The 27,164-nt window shown below is 48.4% G+C and overlaps 1 protein-coding gene across 5 annotated transcripts in view; it reads left to right on the top strand.

The window, feature by feature from the left end:
• The window catches only part of ITSN1 (intersectin 1), a 183,976-nt gene that overhangs the window by 121,699 nt on the left and 35,113 nt on the right, over positions 1 to 27,164 (top strand). For 3 of the 5 annotated variants that reach the window (XM_084801859.1, XM_084801858.1, XM_084801860.1), the window contains 8 exons: positions 315 to 474; positions 3,405 to 3,610; positions 4,203 to 4,285; positions 8,080 to 8,246; positions 11,270 to 11,315; positions 13,381 to 13,502; positions 17,704 to 17,821; positions 19,328 to 19,519. In XM_084801859.1, coding sequence (XP_084657985.1) covers positions 315 to 474; positions 3,405 to 3,610; positions 4,203 to 4,285; positions 8,080 to 8,246; positions 11,270 to 11,315; positions 13,381 to 13,502; positions 17,704 to 17,821; positions 19,328 to 19,519 — 1,094 coding nt within the window. The remainder of the gene's footprint in view (positions 1 to 314; positions 475 to 3,404; positions 3,611 to 4,202; positions 4,286 to 8,079; positions 8,247 to 11,269; positions 11,316 to 13,380; positions 13,503 to 17,703; positions 17,822 to 19,327; positions 19,520 to 27,164) is intronic. The other 2 variants (XM_084801861.1, XM_084801862.1) reach the window with 1 other exon arrangement.

The following is a 27,164-nucleotide window of genomic DNA, read 5'->3' as shown; positions in this document are numbered from 1 at the left end:
CTCACTTCTTCCTTACTGAGCCGATGCTGTGTGCTAGGACTTTGTAGGCAACCTCATGACTAATCCAGCACTTCAGATGTTCTAGAAAAGACCATTGAGAGAAGAAGAGCACTCCAATTTGCCTGAGGAGCATGGCTAGACTGTGTACAGAGTCAAACCTAAGCCAGGCGTTCTTTCCTCCTCTTTGTACTTAGCAAGCCACATAAGTATTTCAGACTTCTGCTACCCAGGTGCCCTCGTTATGGGTGTGGGTGTCCTGCAATGCTAAGGCACTAGGATGTGCTTACTGCTTATCCCTGTACTTTCCCTTCTAGGTGGCCCAGCAGCGCAAACGAGAAAGCAGAAACGGATAACTGGGACGCATGGGCAGCTCAACCTTCTCTCACTGTGCCCAGTGCTGGCCAGCTAAGGCAGAGATCAGCCTTTACTCCCGCCACAACCACTGGCTCCTCCCCATCTCCCGTCCTGGGCCAGGTAGGGCAGTTAGTGAGGATGTTCAGACTGAGTCTGATCTGCAGCTAGGGCTATTACACCTACAGTTTCAGCAGGCGCTTGTTGGCAATGTCATTTAAAAGCAGCCTCCTCCTATGGAGTTGGGTTGGCTGGCTGAGCCTGCTTCAGAAGCATGAGAGTTCAGAGGGCTTAAACTATCCTGCCTGTGTCTGCCTGAGAACCATCCCTGAAAAGGTGGCATCAAAGCTGCAATGGGGAGTCAGGGTGCATGGAAAGGAATTCTGGGTCAGCCCATTTGACTACCCCATCAGTCTGAACTGGAAAAGGCAGGCTGACCTCAGGCTAATGGGAAACCCTGCTATGGAACAGTATTTCTGTTGCTATTGTGAACATTTCTCCTTTGTTAATGTAATGATGAAAAAGGGGTGAAATTAATCTGTCAAACAGCAAATGCCCGTCCAGGCGATCGCAGGGAGTTTCTGTTGTGGAAATACTTACATTGGAGGAGCTGCCAGGCAGAGCTGTGGGGAGAGGGTGTGCAGGAAGACGAGCAGCCGTGCTCCAAGAGCACTTAAAGCGGAAGCCTAGATCCTGCCGAGTTCCTGTGACCAAGCCGCGGATATGGGAAAGCAGAGCAGGGTCAGCACCGTCGGGTGGGAGGCACAAAGGAACCAGAGGGAAAGGAATGAGCCAGGTGAGGAAGAGAGAGAGCAGACTCTGCAGTGAGGAGGAGTTGGGTGTGAGGGTGGAAGGGAGGCTTCCAGCTAGCGCTGTCGGGCGGGCTGGCAGAACATGGATCTGGAAGGAGACGAAGATGAGGGCTATACCATGGAGAGCGCCTGGGAAAGCTCTAGGTGACTGCATTGGCCCCTGGGGGGGGGGGGGCGAGCGAGAGCCCTAAGGCCTGTGTGGTGGAGAGGCTTAGGAGTTAAGAGTGGGACAGGGAGCCTGGTGGCGCACACCTTTAATCTCAGCACGCGGGAGGCAGAGGCAGGCAAATCACTGTGAGTTCGAGGCCAGCCTGGTCTACAAAGCGAGTCCAGGGAAACCCTGTCTGGAGAAAAAAAAAAGAAGAAGAACGGGATAGGGAGGATAAGTTCAACTCACATTTTCTAGCCGCCCCGCCCGGCTTGAGCCCAGAGATCCTAGTACTATAGTCTCCTTGCTGTTGCTATAATCACAGCACAGGCTATGCACGGGTCTTTCTGAACATTGTAGCAGCCTTAGAAGAGGACCACCTCTTTGGTAGCTGTGGAAACTGAGGCTTGGAGAAATCTCTCAATTGCTTAAGTGTCATGGAATCAGTAAGTGGCGGCCCGAGATTCAGCCCCAGCATCACAGTCTTGTCGGCCAGTTCAGGAACCCAACATAGGGTCAGGATGTCTGGGAGACATCCCACACTTGTGTGACGGCACTGAGCAAATGGCTTCCCTTCCACCCTGGCCTGGAACTCCATGAAGTAGTTTAAGAGGTTAGGCAAGAGCTGGCTATGTCAGCCCACGCCTGTAATCCTAGCACTCGGGAGGTGAAGGCAGGCAGATCGCTGTGAGTTCTCGGCCAGCCTGGTGTACAAAGCAAGTGTAAAGACAGGCAAGGCTACCCAGAGAAACCATGTCTCCTGATCTGGAAAAAAGAAAGAAAGAAAAGATTAGGCAAGGCAGAATCACTATGGCTCAGGGGGTGGGAAGAATACGAGGTGGAGAATAGTGATGCTGGGCTAAGATGGAGGAAGTCAGAGTGTTATAGGCAAAGAGAGACAAGGGCCCGTGCCAAGCAGGCTGAGAGGTCGCAGACATACCCATGGGAGCTGCTGATCAGCTACAAGTTTTCCTGTTTTTCCAGCAAGATCTTAATGCAGAAATAAAAGTCACTTCAGGCCAGTGCGCTGGCCCTGGACCAACTCCCCTTGGGCATTAACTTTTGCTCTTATCCATTTACATGGATAATTGAAGTGGGACTTGGTTCGTTTGTTTCTTTAAGTTATCGTAATGAGTTTTAAATAGATAATAAGTGCCTCACGTGCCTTTGCAGCCCTGTCTCCTGCTCTACCCCTCCGTGAGCCGAGGCTGCCCCCTGCTCCACCCCTCCGTGAGCCGAGGCTGCCCTCAGCCCCAGATCCTGCTCCTCCTCCTGGACCACTTGCGCGCCACCTCGAGGCCTGAGCCTGTGCTGTGCCTTTGGCCTGGAGTGCCCTTCTGCAGCCCAGCTCTCAAAGCCCTTCTCATCCTTCAAGACCTGGCTCAAATGCCTCTGCCCCTGTGAAACTGTCCCTGGTGCCCCAGGCGGCATCCGTCCTTTTCTCTCTGATCTTGCAGTGAAACAGAACTTTAGTGTAGTGTGTTTCCTCCAACCAGATGGTAGACTTAGCTGCTTTCATCTCTTCTTTGCACACTAAGTTCCTTACTAGAGGACACTCTTAGAGCACTTCAAGGTTAATAAAATGCTTTATCTAAACTATGTGGAGAGAACAGAAATGATGTTATCTTCATCCTTCATCATCACAGTGTCTGGAATTAGGGGGAATAAAACAAGCAGAGTACAGTGCATGGCCTGTTTGCATGTGTCCACTCAAACTGAAATAGCAGGCCACTCCTAAAGGGTCTGTCCCTTGAAATATAGATGGCACACAGCTAGTGCGACTAAGGCAGCCCGATGGGGCCTCTGGGCGTGCCTGGCAGGCTTCTGTCTCAGCTTTTGAGATGAGCCATGGCTGAGAAGCCACGGGGTGTGTAGCAGTGGTGCAGCTGAGGCAGTGTCCTCGTGGCTGTGTGTGCACCGTGTGCTCACTGTGCTTGATGCTGAGGCAGTGTCCTCGTGGCTGTGGTGCACCGTGTGCTCGCCGTGCTTGATGCTGAGGCAGTGTCCTCGTGGCTGTGTGTGCACCATGTGCTCGCCGTGCTTGCTAACAGACAGCAGCATAACCACAGGTCCTTTCTGTCATTCCATACAAGGGTGAAAAAGTGGAAGGGCTACAAGCGCAGGCCCTGTATCCTTGGAGAGCCAAAAAAGACAACCACTTAAATTTTAACAAAAATGATGTCATCACCGTGCTGGAACAGCAAGACATGTGGTGGTTTGGAGAAGTTCAAGGTCAGAAGGGTTGGTTCCCCAAGTCTTACGTGAAACTCATTTCAGGGCCCGTAAGGAAATCCACAAGGTATTTTTATTAATCTGCTTCTATTTGATGAAAACAGTATTAGAAATTATTGTTTGTACTAGCTACGATTCGTGGGTGGGCGCTGAAGGCTAACTGTCTTCTGAAAAGCTAGACTCTGTTTATCAAGCACAGAAAGTGAGCGGCCGATCCCCTCTGGCAGGGAAGCCCTGCGTTGTGTCGTGCATTGGCTTATATAAGCATCCCTGACTTGCTTGGGAACTGTGATTCTTTATGCTTAGTGGCCAGTGCAGTACCAAATACATGCGAATACCTGAGATCAAGTGTTTGGGGAAGTAATCGGAAGAATGGGTGAATAGCTTTCCTCATTGGTGTCTGCATGTAGCATAGAACCCCAAAATTGTTATTGGGTATTCTACCATACGAAGGTGTCCAAAACCAGCTGGGAGTGGTAAGAGGTAACAGCTAGCTGAAATGCCCCAGGGTACCTAGACAGTGCTGAAGAGACCAGCACTGAGCTTGTGCGCCCAGCATAGCGGGTAGCTGCTGCAGCTGTGGGTTGTTCAAAGAGAATGCAGTGTCGTGTGACCTTTTCAGCTGGGAATTAAAATACTCTTTTCTTCCCTTCATACAGCATTGATACTGGCCCTACGGAAAGCCCTGCCAGCCTAAAGAGAGTGGCTTCCCCGGCAGCGAAACCCGCCGTTCCTGGGGAAGGTGAGGGCCTGAGTGAGCTAAGCGCTTTATTCAGCAGTGATTGAGTGCAGACTGGATATGTTCAAAATGACTGCATTCACTTTTAAATAGGCCATTAGTTTCCGTTCAGCCTCCTGAACGTTGAGGTAAAACAGAGCTGGAGCTCTTTATATAAACGACTGTATGAAGTCCTTTCAGAGTAGCGCCAGAGGCATTGATCTTCCAAACTGGATTCTCTGACTGTATCTGGCCTCGAGAGAAGCCCATTGCATTCCCTTGAGGATCAGGGTCTGAGCGGATGTTAGTCATGGCCTTGCCTTCCCCTGTAGCAGTCTCTGACTTACAGAAATAGCTGCTGTTTTCAAACTGACTGTACAAGTCAGCGAAGGCCTCAGAACACCATGAATGTCATGGTAAACCCCAGCCGAGGCAGAAGATCACTTCTCTGTCCCCTGGGTGAATAACCAAGCCAGATTGTTTATACCTGACGCATTCATTTTCAGTATCTATTACACAAATGATTAATTGCTTTTCCCCTTCTGATCTCTATTGTACGGTATAGTCCTAGATATCATGTGCCAGGCTATAGAAAGTGTTATTTAAAAGTTTTCAAAATGAACCAAGCCTCCATAACTGAGACCTCATTGGCCTTTTCCATACTCACTGCTGTCATCACTGAGTGGTTCCCACTTGAGCTAAGCACCCAGGCAGCACTGCAGCAGACGCTGTGGTGACAGACGTCAGCGGAGGGGTATGGCCACCTCACAGGTGTCTGCAGTGCTTATGTGAAGACAGGGTTTGCTTGGTGTTCCATGGGAAAGTGTGTGTCCCTTGGAGACTTTGCTCGTGGAAAACAGAATTCTTGGAACGATTGCTTCAGCGGAAGCAGCAAAATGAAGATTTAGCTGGTTCAGGCTCCCAGGAATAGAGTTCATTCTCAGGAAGGCTCAAAGTAATTGTTGTTCACTTATAGGCATAGTTATAAAGCTTCATTATTACCTTTTTTAAAAAAGTCCACCTAGCCCACTGGACTATTACTTATTTTTATATGAATATGTATTTTTTATTATTATATGAACTCTATTAGGATAATCACCTTTGCACATTCACATGTTCCTTTTTTTTTTACAGCCACATTTTCCTAATAATTATTTTAGCACTGTCAGAGCAAGGCAAATTCTCTTTAGATATAACATGCCTTCAGCCCAGTTAAAAACAAATTTTACCTCTTGCCCAGAACAACGGCAAACACATAAGTGTGTTGTGTAATCAAGTCTCACTAGTCTGAGAGAATTTATATTCTGGCTCTCTCATAGAAATTACATGATCTCAATCTTGCCTCAACTTCCTCGTCTATGAAGTGGGTATAATACCACCCTTTGAGGAAGAAATTATTTTAGAGATTATGAGGAAACGTTTGAAGCTTTCAGAATGAAACCTGGAAAATGTCTGCTCCCCCCTGTTTTGCCTCGTTCCCTTGCTTACTGGTGGAGCCACTTGGGGCAGTGAGCATTCTCATCAGACAGCAGTGTGGAAGAGCATGTGCAGAGACTGCGGTACCTGAGGTCTTGATAAATAAGTCCCAGTTGACCTACCCACACTTACTCTTAAATCAGGCGGCAGAATAGAGGCAGCTTCCCTTCTTAAATGCTCTGTGTTCTGAAATGAGTTGGGCATTAGAAAACCCAGGAAAGACTACAGGCCTGTGGAAGGAAAGCTTGTAGGAGGATAGACTGTAAACTAGACTCAAACAGATTATCCATTTGGGTAGATCTAAGTAGTGGCTCCGGGCTGGCCTGTTCCCTCTCTTAAATGTCTCCCGAGAGGGAGCTACTGAGAGCCTTCTGAGTCCCCCTTGAGCCTGGCTTTCCCACAGCCTTGAGCAGGGTGGGGCGGGGCACCTAAGCCCCTGTAGTCCTTGCAGGCTCCTTACATTTGGAACTGCAATACTGCTATCAGCTAGAGGGCACATTTCTGAGTTTCCTGAACATTTCGAAGCATACTCCAAGATTTTAAATGGATTTAAAGAAGGTGACTTATATATTGAATAATCCAAAGAAGGTATAGAATGCCCATCATCCTGTCAGAAACGGCCAGGTAGGAATGAGCAGAAAAAGGGAACAGATGTGACCAATCGGTGTCCAGAACATGGAGAAACCAAATAAGTATGCGAGCAAGAAAAGAAAGAGAACGTCCCCGCCCCCTTAGAGCCATGTGAGTGTGGCATGGCTTCTCTGTTTTAGATACAGAGCTTCATGTTACGAGCATGGAGGGCCAAAGACAGTCTTGTTTGCCCAAGGACAGTTGGCTGACCTTGTGTCAGCTGTGGGTCCAGCACTCTTCTTCAATAGGCAGTGCTGGCTGGTAGCTTCAGCACAGGTCACTGGTCACCTGCATTTGAAGGAAACCCCTATGGTTAGCGATGTCCACTTAGCTCAGACCTTAGGGTTTTGTTCTGTGTACTTATTTCAGCTTTCATTAGGATGAAGATCTTCACATTAGCCAGGGGAGGAGCTGGCAAGATGGCTCAGCTGGTGAAGTGCTAGTGGCCAAGCCTGACAACCTGAGTTTGATCCCCCATACCTAGAAGGTGGCGGGAGAGAACTGACTTCTTCAAGTTGTCATCTGACCTCCACACAGAGCCACACACAAAGTAAAGTAAATGTAAAATTGGCCGGTGGAGATCTGTATACCAAACTTCTAGCTGCTAGCCAACCTTGCAGTCTGCACTGACGTAATGTGAGTTACAGTGTATCAATCCAGCGTCTGGAAGGGCATTATCTGATGTAATATATGTTACAGTGTCACAATACAGCGTGTCAGGTCTGAATTGCTTAAGTTTTGTTACTTAAAATACACAAAGGCTTATGACAAAATGGATGAAACCTGTCTCTTTCTGTAAATCTTTTATATTTAGTATCTAGGATTGTTGTCGGTGATCTTGACTATGACTTTGTTCTGAGCCTCAAGGGTAATTAATTCAGAGCAAAGCGGAGTTGTGCATAGAGTTACAGGGAGATGTTCCCGGGGACCACACACCTCTGATTGGCGTCACTAGAGAACACTCCCACTCCTTGAGACTGAATCCCCTGAGTAGTAATTTCTAATAAGCTTGTTAGAAACAAGTGGTTATTTCTTGGGTTAGGTAGATGTTACTATTGTCATCAGTCCTCTGTACCTGCTTCTGCAACGGGAGTGACAAGCAGATGCCCAACCATAGCCAGATGGCCACTGTGTTGTTTGGCTCTTACATAGCCCCACTGCCGTTTGTATATATGGCGCACTATATGGTTCAAGTGTTCACTCAGGCACCTAAATAGTGAGTGGGTACCATTTGATTGGTAAACAGGATGAACTGTATCTGAAAGCCTTCTAAAACTGGAACATGCTCCTCTCAAAGCTGAAATACGGATATTTGCACACCAGGAGCTTTCATGTGAGCACACCCTACCACATAAAAGTACAAAGTAAACACGCAGTGTTAACTGAAGCTAACTGGGAAACCTGTTTCATTTAGAGAGATGATGTGTGTAAATAAATCATAGGTTACTCCTGATGTCCAGTGGGGAGACGTGCAGTGCACCCAGTTTGAGTTCCCGTGGCTGGGTCCCCACAGCAGCCCCCCTCTGTGTGCGCTGCATTTATATGTGCAGTGGGGAACGTGGAGCTCGGGGATGGCACTGTGGTTTAAGCAGTGGCCGGTGTTTCTTGAATGGATCTCACCCTGACTTCCTGAATCATAACCTTGCTTTTGCAAAGCTGTCTGGGATGTCTTTAAACAATCAAGCTCTCTTCGTATCTCAATATTTCTCCAGAATTTATTGCCATGTACACTTACGAGAGTTCTGAGCAAGGAGATTTAACCTTTCAGCAAGGGGATGTGATTTTGGTTACCAAGAAAGATGGTGACTGGTGGACAGGAACGGTGGGCGACAAGTCCGGAGTCTTCCCTTCTAACTATGTGAGGCTTAAAGATTCAGAGGTAAACCCACATTAACTGTCTCCTCTCCCTGTCTGTGTGGTGGTTCTCTTGGCGGGGACTCACGATGTTTGACGGTGGAATGCTGTGTTGGGTTCTGCTGAGTTCCGGAATGTGGTGGTGGTAATTAAGGTGGCCTGCAGCCATCTGACTGTGCCCTCAGGCTCTGTGGGGCAAGCGCTAGCCTCCTCCACACAGAGCCTGGGTTAGGTGGAGGCTGCCCTCGGGGCCTGCTCTTCACCACTCTGCCTCATGGTCAGTGCTGATCATATTCTTGCATGCAAGCAGTTTATGATTTTGAGTAAACTCGCTTGTTTAGTTCTTCTCAGCCATTGGTTTTAGATGTTCACCACAGCACTTTGCCTGTGTACATGGAGGTGTTCTGGTGACACTGACCCCGAATAGTGGGCAGTAGAAAGGGTCAGATCTATGTTTAGAAAGCCACTAAGTTCCAAGAGGTTGGTATGCTTTGGGCATTGCCACTGTCCTTATAGGTTGGAAATGGCTCCTTAGATTTCGGATTGCATAGGATGTGGTCTTGAGGTGGTGCAATCGTAATGAAATGGTTGGGGTTGGAGGGTGTTTTGTAGTAGCCAAGTTCAAGTTGGGGGAGTTTTGTGGCGTACTTCTAGCTGTTTAACAGAAACAGAAACAAGCCAGCAGGAATGAACCTTAGGGCTTTTTTTTAGGGGCAGTAAATCTATAGTTGCTTTCTTCCCCCACTCACGTCTCCTAGGCACTGCGAGAAAACACTGTAGAGGGGGCATGGCTGAGTGTGAGAGAGGGGGCAGGCACTCGCTGTCATTTAAATTCCAGACGGAGAGTGCATATGGCTTCTTCTGTGGGCCTTGTGTCCTAGTGACTCTGCTGGGGGTGGGCTCTGTAACTTGCTGTAGGTAGTACACTTGCTATTGACCTTCTCACTCCAGAAAGGATTTTATGTGCTTTAAAAAAAAAAATCTGAGTTACTATTGTTTGGGGAATGTTTGCTTGCTGCGGTATTGAGAGCAGCTTGCTAAATTCTGCATGTAAATCTGCACACCCTTGCAGAATTTGGCAGAAAGGAACTGGGGAGAAATCATTTTCCCTGTAAGACAGCTGGCTGGTTGGACTAAATAGACCTAGAAAGGGAAAATCCAACCTTCTCCAGGCCAGGAGCTGGCTCCCCTAAGATCATGACGATGGCATCTCAGGGGTAGGAAACCTCAGCCTCTGCCTCAGAAGTGCACACTCTCAAATGTGAGCTTGTTTTTTGAATCAGGGAAAAAACAAGACCATTCGGTTCACATCTAAATTTATTTTACACGTTGAAATTTTGCCTAAGTTTTCTGTGTAGATAGATAGATAGATAGATAGATAGACAGACAGACACGTACACAGAGATAGCCTTAATACTTATTTAAGCTTTAATAAAATAATAATAATAATTAGCTGTTACACTGAAAACATTTCTTACATTACATTTTAATAAATTACAGCTTTGTTCCTAAAAGCACCTGAATTCTGTCAACAAGAACAACAACTTAATGCACTGTGGCACTAAGAGGCCACCTGGCCTGTGAGGTGTTCCTCACCGTAGTCTACAGCTATTTAATTACTGGCTGTGGAATAGCTATCAGTTAAGATTTTAAGTCAAATATATTTAAATGACAATAAAAAACAAAGTTCAGTGTGAGAGCAAAGCTTCCTACCAAACTTAAAAGGGCTCAGTATACCCTGCTACAGACACCAGGCTGGACCCATGGGTCTGAGGGGCTGTCCTCTGGGGCAGCTTTTTTGTAGACTCAGGCAGGACAGAACCTGGCCTGCTGCCTGGGGCTTCTCACAGGGACACCATGGAGCCACCTGACCTCTGGCTAGACAATGCCCGTTGCTTTCTTCTGTGTGTGGAACATGGGCAATTATTATACGTTCATGTACAGGAACTAACTGCAACCTTGTTTTCTCGTTGTTATTCCCTTATTTGATACTTAGGCTATAAAAAAGCAAGAAAATTAATGGTTTATTACTGAACTCATTAATTAGAGTAAACATTTATTTCAAACCTTGCCTCTTCAATGGTCATTCAGTTTCAGTGACCAGAATTTAACAGCAGTGATAAAATACATCCCTCATAGACATACTGTGTATTTTTATCTTTACAGTCGCTCTGACTTGGTTTATTAAACCCTTTGCTTTATTTCAATTGAAATGCTTAATTTACTACAAGGGTAGGCACTCAAGGGGGAGCACTAATTGACAATAAAGCACTTTGTCACACAGATTACATTCTGGCCCCTGTCCTGGCTCCCGTGGTCTCTGCTGGCTGACTCAGCTGAGTTAAAGTTCCATGGCTATTCCAGAGGAATTCAGCCCCAGAGTCTTTCTGGAACACTTAACTTGTTGGAAAAAAAACTATGGGTTGCTTGTATTATTGTGCTTCCAGCGTGGAGAGAAAAAAGTTGGTGCTCAAACAGTATGAAATTGGGTAGAAACACTGCGCAGGACATCGGCCCCTCTTTGGATAGAGAAGTCGGGGGGGGGGGGGGGCTCTATCTTTCCGATCCTGGTTCAGTTCTTAAGGAGAATTCTAGTGCAAATATAATGAAATACCAATACTTTAGTATAGTAAATCTGGGTGGTAGCCTCAGGTTCTGCAGTTGTCTCTGCGCTTTGATGTAGGAGTACTTCCTGCCTAGCCATGTGGTGGTAAAGTGAGCTGACGGGGTGAGCCTAGTGCTACTGGCACGGAGCCTTCTATTGCATTTGCCCAGCTCCAGGATGTGCCTGTGCCACATACAGCCCAACTCTGAGTTTCCTGGCCTACAAGGCCATGTGTTCACTCACTCACACAGTAAAAGCCACCTGTCTCAAAGTGCCTATTTCCACCCATGTCCCTGGTATGCTCCCTGTTGCCACGCGCTTCCACGTCTCCTCAGAATGAAGAGGGGTTTTAGGGTTTCGGTGGGTTTGTATCACTAACCATTTTTTAAAGTTGCATGATGAACTCTTCAGCGTGCAAATGAGACCTTTTGCTCTGTTTTAAGGGCTCTGGAACTGCTGGGAAAACAGGGAGTTTAGGAAAAAAACCTGGTAAGTTACAAACCCTGATGCTTGTGTTTCAATGTTAATGAATGTACTTGATAGTTGCTCCCCAACCTTTGCTCATTACAGCTGGAAGTCTACAGTAGGGGCGTGGCGTCTGCCCTGGCAGAGCCCAGCTAGACCCTTTCCTACCAGTTCCATGTCCGTGGCTCTGCGGTGTGGCTGCCGCTGCACCTGTGGCCGTGGAGATTGTCCCGGGCAGGATGGTGAGAAGTGGGTGTGTACAGAGCTGAGGAACTGCAGGGTCAGCTGCTCCTTGGGCATCGAGTGGTTGGGTTTGGAAAGCCTGGCTAGCTCCTGTCAGCACACGAAGCCCGGTTGCGCGGCAGTGGCCGTCAGCAGATGTCAGGTCTCATTCATTTACAATCAGGTGGTTTTCCCCAGGCAGCCATTGAAGGTACAAAGTGATAGTTGTGCCTCAGAATCCAAAACTTTAGTTTGTTTAAGTGAAATTACATGTTCTATTAATAGTGGCATAAAAAAGAGAAGGAAGCAGCTGTGAAGTGATACGGTTGGTATAGCCTGACCTCCTGGCCAAGGCCGTTGGTGCTGTTTTGCTGTCATGTCCTTAGGAAATTATAGGTTTGCGTGGGTATTGCTGTGCTCAGAAGGCTGCGTGCTCAGCTCTAGTTAGGCTCACAAGGCCAGGACAGAGGGATTTGAGTTGGAACTCAGGGCTGAGTCCCTGCTCTTACTGGGAGTTCTCATCCCAGAGAGCCCAGAAAGATAGTTCACTTACAGTTCTCCGCTGGGCCTCACTTCACCATGGAACTAGCAAGCTGCTTGGGGACACAGGAGCTTTTCAGAATGTCAGGGCAGATCAACCAGCTCATTTGCCCAGTCCTTTGAGGAGCAGAAACAGCTGATGCCAAATAGGACACTAACTGGGACTTTCTCCAAACCAAAAACTTGGAATCTAGAACTTGTCCTTGGCATGCCGGAGGAGCGTCCTCACCCCACACAGCCTCTCTGCTTAGGCTCTCGGCCAGAGACACACTAGTGTGGCTCCCAGCTTTTTGCCTTCCTGGGCTTCCTGAGGCACCAGGCAGGCCACTCCATCCCTCATTTTGTGGTGGCCAGCCTCAGATTGTGCGACAGAGCCATGTGGGCTTGTTGAAGAGTTAGGATCTTATTCCTGCCCTTGTCACTGCAGAACAGTGCTGGGGGGTGGGCATCAGTGTGGGGGCCTTCCCCCTTTCTTTCTGTCTTTCTGTAGTACTTTATTACTTCTTTCTTGCCATCCTCTCTCTCTTTCTGTCCTTTCTACTCTTCAAGTTTGTTGCGATCGGATGTGAGTGGGGTGGAGGGGTAAACAGTCTGTCCTGTGTCCACGGGTTCAGGGACTTGTCGCCCCAGCTGCCCCAGCGCTGGGCTCTGGGCCTGGGAGTCTTCTCATAGGACCTTTCAGAGTCAGGAACTATAGAACTAGTTACATATTTTTTCCCTTCTATGTGAATTACTGTTTTTACATAAAGCTCTCATAACTCTATGTGTCTCCTATAACTTGAAATAAGAAGCTAAACTCATAGTTTCATGATTCAAACCAGAAATTCATGGATCATTCTCAGAGTATGAGGCAGGACTCAACCGATTATGTTGGTAAGAGTGAAAGAAGTCCTAAACCATGTCAAAGTGAGCTGCAGCCAGACTCCTGTGGAAATTGAGAAAATCTTAATTTCTCTTGTTAGTATCCAGGTAGAAGGAATCGTACTCAAACTTATGGAGGTGGGGGAGCAGGTCCCTGGCCCTTCACTGGGGTTCATAGTAACTGTGGGGGGGCTCTTTGACAGGAAACCTGGTGGACAGGCAGGATGTGACTGCACGGCAAGGAGTTGGTTAGTTCCGTAGATCGTGAGGAGCCCTTGACCAGGTGGCTGCATTTGCACTGTGGTTCCTGGGAAGGGCTATCAGGGATCCAGAGCCCCAGCACAGAGTGGGAGGCAGCAGGATGCTGGTCTCCATGGTATTGGTCTCTCATCCTGGGACATGGCTGTGTCTTCGCAATGCCTTCTCACTCTGACAGTACACCGCAACATTTGATCTTGTTTTTCAGAAATTGCCCAGGTTATTGCTTCCTACACCGCTACTGGTCCCGAACAGCTCACCCTGGCTCCTGGTCAGCTCATTTTGATCCGAAAAAAGAACCCAGGTGGATGGTGGGAAGGAGAGCTGCAAGTTAGTGTCTCTGTGTTCATTTAAAACTCTCTAAGCGTGAATATGCAAAGCCCCGAGGAATCGTATTTCTCTGCAAAACATGAAGAACCATCCCTGTGTCCCCTGCACCTGATGAGGGGCATGTGTGTCTTATGCACTTGGTTCTGAGAGCTGGGGTCAACTGAACATGTATTCAATAGTTCCCCAAGCTCAGATTGGGGGTGCAGGAGGCAGTGAGAATTTGTTGAATGGAATCTGGACCTGTACAGAGATATCCTTGTGTGTCGTGCCTGACACACAGAAGTAGAGTATTCCATATTCACGTTTAAGATGTGCTAGCGTGGCTGGTGTCTTTTTGTGCAGATCACATCTGTCCATCGTATTGTTTCCTGTTCCTGTGTTTCACATTATTCGTGTCACCATTCCAGACACAAGGGTACTGTAGAGGGGTTGGTGTGCTGTCACTGTGGTAGAGAGTTAGGATGCTCCCACATCTGACTGAACTTCATGGAAGGACAGGAAAATGTGTGTGGTGTCTGGTGGCTCCATACAGTGCTTGCTATTTGCAAGGACTTGGTGATCACACAGTTGAGAACTAGGGTACCACCTATTCAGGTGATTAAAAAGATCATCACCAGTGGAGACAAACGGATGTTATTCATGCAAACATGCTACCTTAGTAAGGGCATAGCATCCATAGCATCAGCAGAATTACAGCAGCTGAGGCTAATCCTGAGCAAACATAAGATAAATGCAAACTGAGGAGCATTTAACTAAAGTGGAACAGGAAGGGACTGCACACCTCAAAAGCATCAGTGGCTAAACTTACAGAAAAAAGATCTGAGTCTCACCTGAACTCTCTATGAAATGAAAATATGTGGCACAATTGTAGGATGTAGAGACCAGATTAGACCAAATAACTATAGCATGGTTAACCTTACTAAAACCTGTTTATTCTATAGTTCAATTTTTATGCTGTGGCTCACATTTTTAATACATGCCTATTGAAGTGTAGGGTTAAAGAACCATGATTTGGGGGCTGGAAAGATGGCTCAGTGATTAAGACCTGAAATAGGTTCCCAGTCCCCACAACAGGCAGCTTACAACAGCCCAAGGGAGCTGACGACCTCTTCTGGCCTCTTTGGGTACACATATGTACACATAAATAATTATATATATTGCATGTTCTGTGCACTGTCCCCGTAATTGCTACCTTAGTTCTTAGAGCAGCTGCAGTTGGCCTCTGTGTAGGGCTCCGCCTCTCAGGAGTGAGAAGATAACACTTGAACTTGTGTTCTGGAATCTTTAAAGACCCTGGACCCAGCTACACACACATGGGCACACATAGGAACAACTGTGCACAAGAGGCTGGCCTGCTGGCTCTTGAGCAGGAAATGCCTTCCTCCTACTCTCCAGCTTCCTCTCTCTCAGTGAACCCCAGCCTGGGGCTGCAGGCTCCACCTGGCTTTCTTCCATTGGAATTCCTCCCTTTCTTCATGAAGGAACGTGTGGGCCATGGCTCACCACACAGGCATTTTTTCGTGGCCTGCCAAAGGGCTAAGGTTCCCACCAGCTGTCTGGTTTTGTATACAAGGGACGCATACAGCGTTTCTCCTTTCGAGTCCAGCATTGGGGCCTGCGTAGAACACAGGAGGTCTCCACGTGTGAACTGATAATTCATAGCGGCCCCTAGTGAGAACCCTGTGTCCCTATAGAATAAGCCCATGACAACTCTGCAGCCTGCTTATCACATTAGCTAGTGTGGCTCTGAGCAGGATGGTATGAGACAGATAAGTCTGAGACAGAAGGGTGGGTACAGAGGGCAGGATGGTTAGAGCACAGGGAGCCTCCTCAGAAGGAAGACGGGCTGGCTCCCTCTGGGCATGGTTCTCAGCTCACAGCATCCCGAGGTCCTGGCCAGGAAGTGTACGTGTTGGAAAGCCCTGAGTCCAGGAAATCCATTCTGCTTTGTGTATGGGAAATGCAGAACCATAGTGTGTCTGCCTATTTTAGACATGGTCTCACTGTACCCTGGGCGGGCCTGGAGCTCACTGTGTAGACTAGGTTGGTCTCAAAGTCACAAACATCCGCCAGCTTTTGCCTCCCAAGTGCTGGGATTAAAGGCTTGCACCACCACTCCCGGCCTTGGTTTACTTTTGAGACAGTAGTCTCACTGTGTAGTCCAGGCTGGACTCAAACTTGAAATTCTCCTGCCTCAAATGCTAGGATTGAGGGCTTGTGCCTCTAGTGCTGGCTCCTCCTCTGCTTTGGAACGTGGCCCTGACAGACACGGAGAAGGCCACTCAGCCCAGCCAGCCATCCTGTGCAGCTGTGCCGTGACTGCGCTGGCCTTGTGGTCCATGTCTCTCTCTCCTGTTGAGAATGTTCTCGTGACTGCTGTTGCCTTCCTTCATCATTCCCGTGTGCCCCCACCATACCTCTTCCTTTGCAGCAGCCTGTCTGCTCCCAGACAGCCACGCCCCTGGGCCTTGGGCCTCACTACCACCGGTCATGGCATTCCTTCCCATTGGCCTCTGGGGCTCCTGCAGCCAGTAGCACTGCACTCTCCTCTGGATACAGGGCTGGCTTCATGCGCACACCACTCGGTGCTTCCTCATCGGCACTGATGCTATCACTTAGCCTCTCCACACGATTCTGTTTTTACACGTGGGTGATTGGCTCTGATCCTTAAACACGTGTTTTAACCCTCATATTCCTGATACATCATGCAAAACAGTGTGAAATGGCGCGGGCCTCACAAAAACATAGGCAGCTTGCTATGCTGTCCCTGTGTGGAGAGTCTACACATGGAACCACGGTGGACAGCAGCGAGGAGTCCGTGATCTGCCCTTGTAAAGCAACACTGGTGGGGCAGCAGAGTCGCTGGGAGCCACGTGGCACTCAGTGCAGAGCGAGGCAGTCCTCAAGCCAAGGATGTGACTTCCATCTGGCCAACCAAAATCTGAGCTGTGTCTACAAGTCACCCAGGTTCTCCTCCATGATAAGTTGAGTCAGGATAGAGGGATGATGTGGTGGTGTTTGGTTTTATTTATTTACTTGGTGAATAGGTATTATAGTCATTATTTAAAATTAACAAAAAGTCTTCCTCTAAGCTGGGCATGGTGGCACATGCCTTTAATCCCAGCACTCAGGTAGGCAGAGGCAGGTGGATCTCTCAGTTCTGGGCCAGCCTGGTCTATGGAGTCCAGGACAGCTAAGCTATTTTTAAAGATCTATTTATTTATTTTTTATTTTTATTGTATGTGTGTGGCTATTCAGTCTTCGTGCATGTCTGTGCACCATGTGTGCTTGGTGTCCATGGAGACCAGAAGAAAGTACCTGCTCCTCTTGAACTGGAGTTGCAGACCGTGATTGGCTGCTGTGGGGGTGCTGGGGCCTGCTCCCGGGTCCTCCCAGAGTAGCCACTGAGTTCAGTCTTCTTCCAGAGAGGTGTGCTTGCGAGCTTGTGTGCATTCATGTGGTGTTCTCTGCACTGTCTGACAGCTACATAAAGAGCTCAGGCATAGTAATGCGCCTGGGCTTGACATCACCTAGTCTGTAGCCCTGGGACTGCAGTGTGTCTTTTCAAGCTCAGTTTAGGCCCCTCAAAATCGAAAATAGTAACACTGTTGCCTCCTAGAGCTGTCCTGCACCAAGGCACCCGGGGTACGCAGCCTCTCATGGGGACTCATAGCAGGAACCAAAATGTTTGCATTACCTGACTCTAGCAGCAAAATTCTAACTAGTTTTCTATCTTTTTAGAAATTAATTTTAATTTTAATGTGTGCCTAACACATGTCTGTGCACCACTTACTTGCCTTATACCCACGGAGACCAGAAGAAGGTGTCAGATAGAGTTTCCAGAACTGGATTTACAGACAGCTGTGCACTGCTCCTCAGGGCTAGAAATTGAACCCGGATCCTCTGGAAGAGCCAGTGCTCTGAACCCTGAGCCATCTCTCTAGCCCTAGTTTTCTCTTAGCCATGCCACAAGATACGCTGAATGTGTGCTCTACACAGTCCAGCCCTTGGGGAACATTCTGGGCTCCGCACACCAATGGCTGCCGTACTTTGAATGTAACAGCCGCGTTTGATTTCTGTGAGAGTAAATGTCCTTTATATCCCAGCTCAGTGTGAGCATTGCGTGGTGCCCGACCACAAAGCAAATTGTGTAAGAAAGATGGGCTTTAGTTTTTATAAAGCATTATTATTTTCTTCTTAGGCTCGTGGGAAAAAGCGCCAGATAGGCTGGTTCCCAGCAAATTATGTCAAACTTCTAAGCCCTGGAACAAGCAAAATCACCCCGACTGAGCTACCCAAGTCTGCAGCACTGCCAGCAGGTAAGGTGCTTGTGGGCCAGTCCGCTCCACTCAGGTTTCTCATACGAACCCTTGTGTTAGCTTCACGTGTGCTTGGCCCTTGTATTTGCTCTTAGTGACCTTTCTGCGCTGAGCACTGCAGAGCCCTAGTTAGCCTATGCAGGGCATTAAAGTCTGGGTTTTCTCTTGATTTCCTTCTAGCTATTTTCACTAGGATTTGGGCCATTGGGTTAGGCAACAGACAGGACCCCTAAAAATAAACTGCTGGGGCCTCAGAAGGTCAAGAGCTGGCACTGGAGCCATGGGTTCTGTTGGCCACAATGTAAAAGACTGAACTAGCTCCCCTGTGGCATTTGCTCGGGACAGGGGGCTCACCGATTGGGCAGGATGCTGTGTGTGTTTTCCTAGAGGGCCAACAGAGGCAAAGGGCTCTGCCTGCCCTTTTCTGATCTAAGGCAATAAGTTAGCTGTTCCACTGATCTTGACAGAGCTCACGGTGAGGGCAGATTTCTGCTTTAGGTCTTTAAGCCCCTATACCGGGTGGCATCTACGGAGAGTGTGAAAATTTTGTTTTATCATCACCTTGTGGTTGCATGTCTGTGCTTTTATGTCCCCTGTGAAATCAGCTTTAAATTTGCTGTCCTTGCAAGAACTGTCAGGACCTATAAATGTGATTTCAGCACGGACTCCCAGCTGGTCCTCTTTGCATGCGCTGAGGCCTTGTGTAGGCAGTGGGGTAGGGTGCCCTCTGAATCTGCTGTCCCCTGGGGAGACTTGGCAGAACCCTCTCCTATCAGCATACAAGCCCCTCGCCATGGCTGAAGCCCCCAGTCATCTGCTGAGATGACTCTGTTCTCTCAGCTGGTGAGGTTGAGAACCCTGAAGCTGCACACAGCTTGGTTAAGAGTGGTGAAGATGCTAGGCCGTGAGAGTGGGTCAGCCTGCCACCTCTGAGCCGGGAAGGCACAAGCAGAATCACCTCCTAACGCACTGGCTTTACTTTTCACTGAGGCTGGAAGTGCAAAGAGATCAGGTGGTAGATTTAAAGGTTCCTTTTTTTTTTTTTTTAAAGGCCACAGCCAGGGCTGCAAACTCAGTGGTAGAGCACACCTGCCTAGTGTGTGTGCGCCCTGGGCTAGATCTTCAACATCACAAAAAGGACTTAAAATAAAAATAAAGGCAGTCAAGTGCTGACACTGGCTGGCTGTGCTGTGTGGGGACTGGGTGGCACCAGCCTGACCTCCAGAGTCCGCACTGCAAGTCCTTCAGCTGTGCGCGGAGTAAGGTCCAGTTGCCTGCCGACAAGTGCCCTGAAGGGGGAAGATGTTACGACATTTGAGACAGTATAAAAGTGTTGCCGTTGCCTTAAAATGTAATCGCTCCTCTTCCTCCATTGCCCACACATGTGAAGCTCCTTCGGGTCCTCCTTCCGCCTCGCTCTCACCCCTTCTGAAGGGGAACCCATGCAGGAGGAACGTGTGGCTGCCAGTGGCCGCTCAGCTGCTCACCCAGCCCTGTCTCCTGCAGTGTGCCAGGTAATCGGGATGTACGACTACGCCGCGCAGAACGATGACGAGCTGGCCTTCAGCAAGGGCCAGGTCATCACCGTCCTCAACAGGGAGGACCCGGACTGGTGGAAAGGAGAAGTCAATGGGCAAGTTGGGCTCTTCCCGTCCAATTACGTGAAGCTGACCACAGACATGGACCCAAGCCAGCAATGTAAGTGCCCTGGCAGTTCTCTTCCGCTCCGCTCTGGTATCTTCCCGTAAAACATGCAGCATTGCTCTGATCTGCCAAGCTTGGTTTGCAGAACTTACAGGCAGACCACTGCTGCATTTGCAACAGTCTCTTTGAAGACCTTCTGTGATGCAAAATTATCTCATGGGGCTGTTGGTTTTGTTTTTAATTTTTCATCCTTTCTGTAGCATGTTCCCTTCCCTCCGCTTCCCTCCCTTTCTTCTTCTTCTTCTTCTTCTTCTTCTTCTTCTTCTTCTTCTTCTTCTTCTTCTTCTTCTTCGTCTTCTTCTTCTTCTTCTTTTTTCTTTTCCTATTTTTTTAAAAATTATTTTGGCACCATGCTGTGTACATGCCTGACTCATTTTCCTAGCTTGAATTTTGCTCATTGTTTTGTTTTGCTTATGTGTTGTTTTCCTCCTTTTTCTAGGAATCATATGTTGTCCATCCCCCCCTCAGGCTTGAAAGTCCTCAAAGAGACCCACTATCCCATATCACTGCCCAGAGGGATGATGGGAGATGCAGCCTTGATCATGTGACTTGCAGCATGATCACCTACTGCCTTCTGAGTAGAAGAACTCACTGCAGAGCAGTTTACCTCATTTGACCTTAGTTGCATGTGACCACAGTGTCTGAGTCATTGCTGCAGAGACAGAAGCAGATTGCAAAAGTGCACAGGGTGGTGGGTCCTTTTGTGGCTTTCCTCGTTACGCAAACTGACGGCCTCGCCTCTACACGGGCGCTTTCAGTAGTTTTAAGATTATTTTTAAATGTGTATTTTAGCCTTTTAATAAAAAAAAAAAAATCAATCGATTATTTCTTTGCTATTTTGGTTTTGCAAAAAGACCCACTATCAAGGAATGCTGCATGTGCGATTAAAAAATTGTTCCAAATGTCCATAAATCTGAGACTTGATGTATTTTTTCCATTTTGTCCAGTGTTACCAACTAAATTGTGTAGTTTGGGGCTTCTCCCCTGCCGTAGAGCACAGAGGAGTTGGGTGTGCCTGTTTTGAAGATGTGTAGATTGAGCCTGACTAAGCAGAAGCTGTTATGCTTGTTTGTGATGTCACATGTACCTGTTGCGCATGTAACACATCTGTACTGAAGAAGTAGCTCTTCCACCGTGTACAATGCTCTCATCTAGCGCATTTAGTTTATTTTGCACAGTGACCTTGTAGCCACATGAGAAAGCACCTGTGTTTCCGTTTGGTCTCAGATTTATCTGGTTGCGTTGGTGTTTTGTTTTGAGTTTTTAATTTGGTGTGTTTTCATACCATTAATCAGTAAGACACCACCGCCAAGGTGGCCACGATCAGCAGTACCTACAATCTTAGTCTCTGTTACATGAAGTTTTACTCCGGTTGCTTTTCATGGAATATTTTGAACAAGTAATTTTCTTGACAAGAAAGAATGTATAGAAGTCTCCCTGCAATTAATTTCCAGTGTTTACATTTTTTAACTAGACTGTGGAGTTTCTACAGATTAATATGAAACGGCGCTCCTAGTCTGTGTATGTGTTAACTGTGCTGTAGGTGAAGCCATGCGTGTCTCTAGGCATTAGTTGGAAGCTCTCAATAAAAAAGCAAAGGACAAGATGCCCACTGCTGACAGCACAGGAAGTGGGTGGGGAAGCCGGAAGCACCGTTTAGCTTCCTAGTAATTCGTGTAACATAGCAGCCCTCTGGGTTCCCTCCTGGGGAGACGCTTGCTGGCAGTTGTGTCGTGGTCCTTCTCCCCTCACATGGTGCAGAGGACGGGGCAGCCCCTCCTTGCTACTTGCGCTTCAGTGTTTTCGTGGATATGAATGTAAAATATATAAATATATAAACTTGCGGCTTTAACCATTGTAATACAACCTTTTGGATTAGTTATGTGTATAGATAATTAAATTCTTCCTATAAAAGTTAGATGGCAGTGTCTCTGTGTTCTTGCTGTTGGAATCTTGCAGTGGTGAGGGGCACCACACAGACATAATCCTTGAGTGGCACCACCCCCACCCCCTCCGCCCCGTCCATATGTAAACAGTGGTTCCTTGTGGAAGCCTACCATCCCGCTTAGCTGTCAGCTCCCGCATTAGACTTTTAGTTTATGTTGTTGACACATTGACAGGTGTGTGATTTGGCTTAGGGCACAAAACACTGGTCCAGAAATTGTATCATCATAAGAAACTAGTGAATGCCAGCGTACACGTGGAGAAAGGCAGACCTGCATCTTTCCCTGTTATGTGGGATCGTGTCGGCTAGGCATACTCTTGTGACCTCTACAGAGACAAATCAGCATGTACGTGGATGACACTGTTAGCCATAGTGGACACGTGGTTGATGCAGAACCTCACTTCTCGGGCCTCCCTGCCCTTCCATTGCAGTTTTTCCAAGTTGGCTAAAGTGTTTGGGAAGGGTGTGATAAATCTGCCATGTGTTGAGTGCCCTGCTGGGTTCTGGAGGGGGAACAACTGAAAACAAAGTCCATGTAAATATGTGTGGGGTGTGTGTTTAGTCCTGTGGAGACGTGTGGCTAGATGACAGCATGGGCAGGCCATCCAGCACTGGGGGGGTGGGGGGCAGGCAGAGACAGAAACACACACACACACACACACACACACACACACACACTCACACACACACACACACACTGGAGACCTACAGGGTTAAGGAGCCAGGTGGGGTGGGAGAAGAAGGGTTTGTATGGACCTAGATGTAGAGACCTGGAAGAAGGTGGGGGAGGGCCCATCCGGCCTCTCCTGCAGCAGTGATCAAGTCTACTGGCCTCATCTCCTCACTCTAACAGTGCTCCTTCCCCGGTGTGGAGGTTGCTGGTGGGATGCAGTTGTCAAGGTGGGTCGGTCCCTCACATCTCACTCTCTGGTGCCCTCTCACCCTTCATTCCTCAGTTCTCCTTCCGGGTTTCCCCCACATCTCTCCAGTCTGCATGGACTGCAGAGAATCCATCTGACCCTGTGGGTGCTAGGCAGAGGGCCACTCCCTCCTGTGGGTAGAGGCTGGAGATGCCCAGCACAGTTCCCATGCGACTGTGGTGAGCCCAGAAGCCCTGGCCTCACCCTACTGGCCACTATGGCTCCAGTTCACTTGGTTGTTCTGGCCCAAGTGGTCACCTCAGGCATGGTTGCTGAAGTTGCCCTGACCGCTACTGCTAAAGAGATGCGCTCACCTGCTCTGTAAGCTCATCTCACGCATCTGGGGCATGAACTCCCCAACAACTGTGTTCTTCTTTTTCCAAATATCTTGGTTATCCCCTATCGTCTTGACTTTTAAAGTTGGATTAAACAGTAAAGTGTCCCTCGGAGTTTAAAGATACTAGGTTTGGGGTTTGGTTTTTGTGGGTGCTTTAAGCATTTTTTTAAACATTTATTCTGTGGTGTATATGTGTGTGTGTGTGTGTGTGTGTGTGTGTGTCTGTGTGTCTGTGTGTCTGTGTGTGTGTGTCTGTGTGTCTGTGTGTAAATCCCTCTGCTGAGTGTGTCACCATGCCCTACTTAAACAGCAATTTCACATGGCTCACCCCAATACGATCTTTCATTTCCTGGTATGTGGTGGGTTTAAGCACTCAAAACTGCCCATTGGGAGAGCAGAGCAGGCCCCTGTAGAATAGGCCCGGATACAGATTCTTGACACATCACCTCACCCTTAGGAGAAGCTGAGCTGTCAACCCTGGTTTCCTTTCCCTTTAGCAGAAAAGCTTCCCAGGAGTAGTGTGTGCTGAGGGCTATGGACTTGGGTCTGGGCAGTCTCCATTCCAGCCCAATCTCGGAAGCTTCCCACCCTCATAGCAACCCTACTTCCTGGAAATGGAAAATCATTTCTGAGAGACAATGAATATTTTTTTTCTCTTGGCAAAATTATAAATTAATCTGTTTATTCCTTTTAGACCAAAAAAATATACAAGAGAATTGTTCCAGAAGCTACATTGAGTGTCTATGACACACACATACACACAGCAAATGCAAGGAAAATACCTGATATTTTTTATCTGGTAAGATATAGGATAGCGGGGCTGGAGAGGTGGCTCAGCAGTTAAGAGCACTGGCTGCTCTTCCAGAGGACCCAGGTTTGATTCCCAGCACTCACCTGGCAGCTCACGGCTGTCTGACTCCAGGCCTAGGGAATCTGATACCTTCTGGCCTTCAAAGGCACCAGGTACATGTGGTGAACAGACAGACTGACAGACATGCAGATAAAACACCCACACACATAAAATATTTTTAAAAGAGCAAATAATAAATGAAAAATCATAGGATAGTAATAAAGTGCAGGGTGCTGATATGATTATGTGAAGATTTCTCCTTAGCCACCATTTCCTTGAGCCCCTTTTAAATGAAAGCCTTATGGAAAAAGCTAGATGGTTTGTTTCATCCATTGCATTGAAAGGTCTGTTCTTCATATTGAAAGTTCCTAGGCGTTAAAGGCAAAGGCTCTGCTCTTCAGTATGGCCATCGGTCTTAAGACAGCACACTGCCTCCTCGTGCTCCCTGCCTGCTGTTCTGTGGTGTCAGGGTTCCGTGTGTCAGACGTAGACAGAGAGAAGGTGACTTCAGTGTATTTATCTGTGGCTTGTATTAATTGTAGGGCTGAAAGGGGAAGTCAAGGGACAACTGGAAGCAGATAGATTTGTGTGGAAGATTGTCACACAAGTTGACGGGTACAGCTTTGATCTCTGCTTGGCCCATCATGCTGCAGGGCACAAAAAAGACATGTCCCTTCCTTCAGCTTAGCCATATTTGTTAAGACCATGACTCCTTTCTCCCAAGTTCTCCAAACCCTGCCCCAGGAGGGGACAGGCCTTTGTGACCCCCAGTGTGCATGAGGAATCTGTGTGCTCCTGCAGCCTCTGGTCCCCTCCCTTCCCCACACCCTGTGCCCCGTGCCACTCCCTTTTCTTGATCTCTGTCACTCTTGCACACTAGGCCAGGCCACACCAAGGAAGCAGAGAAGCGGGGAGAAGACAGAGATGTTCCCCGAGGACAGCACTGAGTTCTTAGAACCTGGACACAAGCCCTTCCCAGGGCTCCCCTCAAAGCGGCTTCTCAGTGACAGGCTGGCCCTCTTTCTACTTGTAGCATGTGAAAAGAACATCCCTGTCCGTCCTGGAGCCTGTGCCACTGCACAAAATTATCAGTGGCCGTCACTTCGGAAGATAAGAGTGGGCCCGCTTTCCTTCCTACAGTTCCTCTACCCCAGATTGAGGGCTCCACTCATGGGTGCACGTTCTCAGTGCCCAGGCTCCACACTAGCCTACCTTGACCTTAAGCCCTTGACTGCAGCCCAGTTTCCCCAAAACAGGTGTGTCCCAGATGCCCTCACTCTGGGCCAACTGTGACTTCTAAATTTTTACCCCTGGCTGTGGCCAGAAGGCCTCAGTGCCAAATATAGGAATACTACTTAGATAGGACTTTATCTAATGGTTGACTCTGGGGAAATCAGCATAGCTGTACCCGTGGTCCTTGGTAGCATTAAAGGTATCCTAGGATGGCTATTTGAAGCATAGGTTCGAATCCCAGCTCTGCCAGTTTATCTACTTTGTGGTCTTGGGCACATTTAAGCTATTTGCACTTCACCAGCAGAGACATAAAAACACCCACTGAGCATCCAGTTCATAAAATATAAGGTTTTCTTGGGGGACAAATATTTATGCCTGGTGAGTGAACATCGTGGAAACCCCAAGATGGGCTTCCAGCTTGCTTTCTTGTAGTGCCTTTAAGACCCATCAGCAGCTGTTTTTCCAGATGAGAGATTTCCCAGTGAGTGACAGCTCCCCTGACACATTCAAGCATCCTTGCAATTACGCCCCGCTGACTTGCAAACAAATCGTAGCCCCTTCCTTGTGGCAGCAGGGGCTTACCTGCATAGAAATCATTTGGAGCATCTGTCCCACTAGTTTGAACAATGCTGACACCCTGTCTCCCCAGCATACCACTAGTGCAAGCTGCCTCTTTCACACAGCTGACAGTGGGGCGCCCAACCAGGGAAATGGAATGTGTAAGGCTTTTAAATACCACAGCCCTGGACTGTTGGCAGGCCCATGCAGCGCCCCACAATAAACCTGTCACAGATGTGTTGAGTCACTGGGTCCTGCATTTCTCATCACAGCCTTCCGTGGCCTTGTGTTCTTCTGCCAGCAGAGAATGGGACGTTTGGCCTCACCCCATCCCGCTAGATGTGCAAGCCACTTTTTTTTAAAGTAGCCACACAGCTTGACTAGAGAGATGTGCACCCCAGAACAGCTGTGCCATACCACTTACCAAGAAGCACACTGCCATGCACCCTGCTGCATGAACCCAGCCATCCCTCCCAGAGGCCTTGGCTGCCTCTGCTCTGTTTGCTGAGCCAGAGTAGGGAGAACAAGCCCCACCCAGCAGAGCAGGCAAAGCCAAGCAGAGATCTTGGCTGTCTGGGGCGTTACCTTGGAATCCCACAGCCCCATGGGAAGCCCTACATAGCTGTATCCTCCCTCAGCAACCAGCCCCCACTGACTGTAATGGGGACCCTCACCCCAGCGCATCCTCAAGAGACGGAAGAAAATCTGCCAGGAGCCCCCACCCCCACCCCCGCCATTTCTTCCTCTTGCAACAAAAAGCTTCAGAAGTCTTCAGACTTCAGAAGCAGAAGTCTGAGAGAAACCTGCCTCAGTTTCCCTTCTTCTACTGCACACACACACACACACACACACACACACACACGTGCACGCGCGCACCTGCACCCACGCACCCACGCACGCCTGGGTATGGCCCCTGCCTGGTTCTGGCCATTGGAGCACAAGCTGCTGTGGTACACACTTTTGAACCTACAGGAATGAGAGGAGACACTAGCAGACAGATCGATAGACTTATTCTGGCTCCTGGTGAATAAACAGGACAGAGTGTGACCAAAGGCCAGTGCTGTAGTACAGGGGACACCCTAGGAGTCCTCTCCAAAACAGCTGTGGCTTCTAAATTGTCATCCCTGGCTGCAGCCAGGAGACCATGGTGCTGAACACTAGAACACTTCGTAGATACAACTTAATCTAATAGTGGACTCCTCCAACCTGTAAACCCTTCTGGAACACTCAAGAGTCAGAGCCCACAGCTTCTCCCTCTGGCAGCATCCTGGCCTGCCTCAGGCGGAAGTGACAGTGGCATGGTTGTGGAGCCATCCCAGGTCCATGATTCACCCCAGCTGGGTACTTCCTCCTTCTAGTCGAGAGGGGACACGTGGGTACTTGGGCCCATAGAGACGGCATCTGGCTCTACCCTACCTGTCTGGTCCTACCCAGCCCCAAATCATCCTTTGCCCCCATAGCTTCCTCCACACACCCTTCCTGGAATTTTTGCTTCAAGTTTTTAAGCTATTGGTGCACTCAGTAACACATGCCCTGCCTCCACTTCCCCTACCCTGCTCTGCCACCCTCCCCACCATGATACCTTCCTTACCTTAAAGTCCTTTCGTATGAATGACAAGCAGAACAGGAAGCTGATACATACCTACGTGGACACTAGGTAAGTCAGACCTTTATGTTTTTTGTCACCATGACAGGGCCCTAAGGAGGAACTCACAAGGAAGTGAGTTTTATTTTGGCCAAAGATGGTGTGCTCAACTTGCTTCATGGCTCTGGGCCTCTGCTGAGGTGGAACACTG

The sequence above is a fragment of the Acomys minous genome (genome assembly GCF_964271855.1).
Source record: "Acomys minous genome assembly, chromosome: 11".
NCBI lineage: Eukaryota > Metazoa > Chordata > Mammalia > Rodentia > Muridae > Acomys > Acomys minous.
The sequence above is the reverse complement of the archived record's forward strand: the minus strand, read 5'-3'. Positions and strand labels throughout refer to the sequence as shown.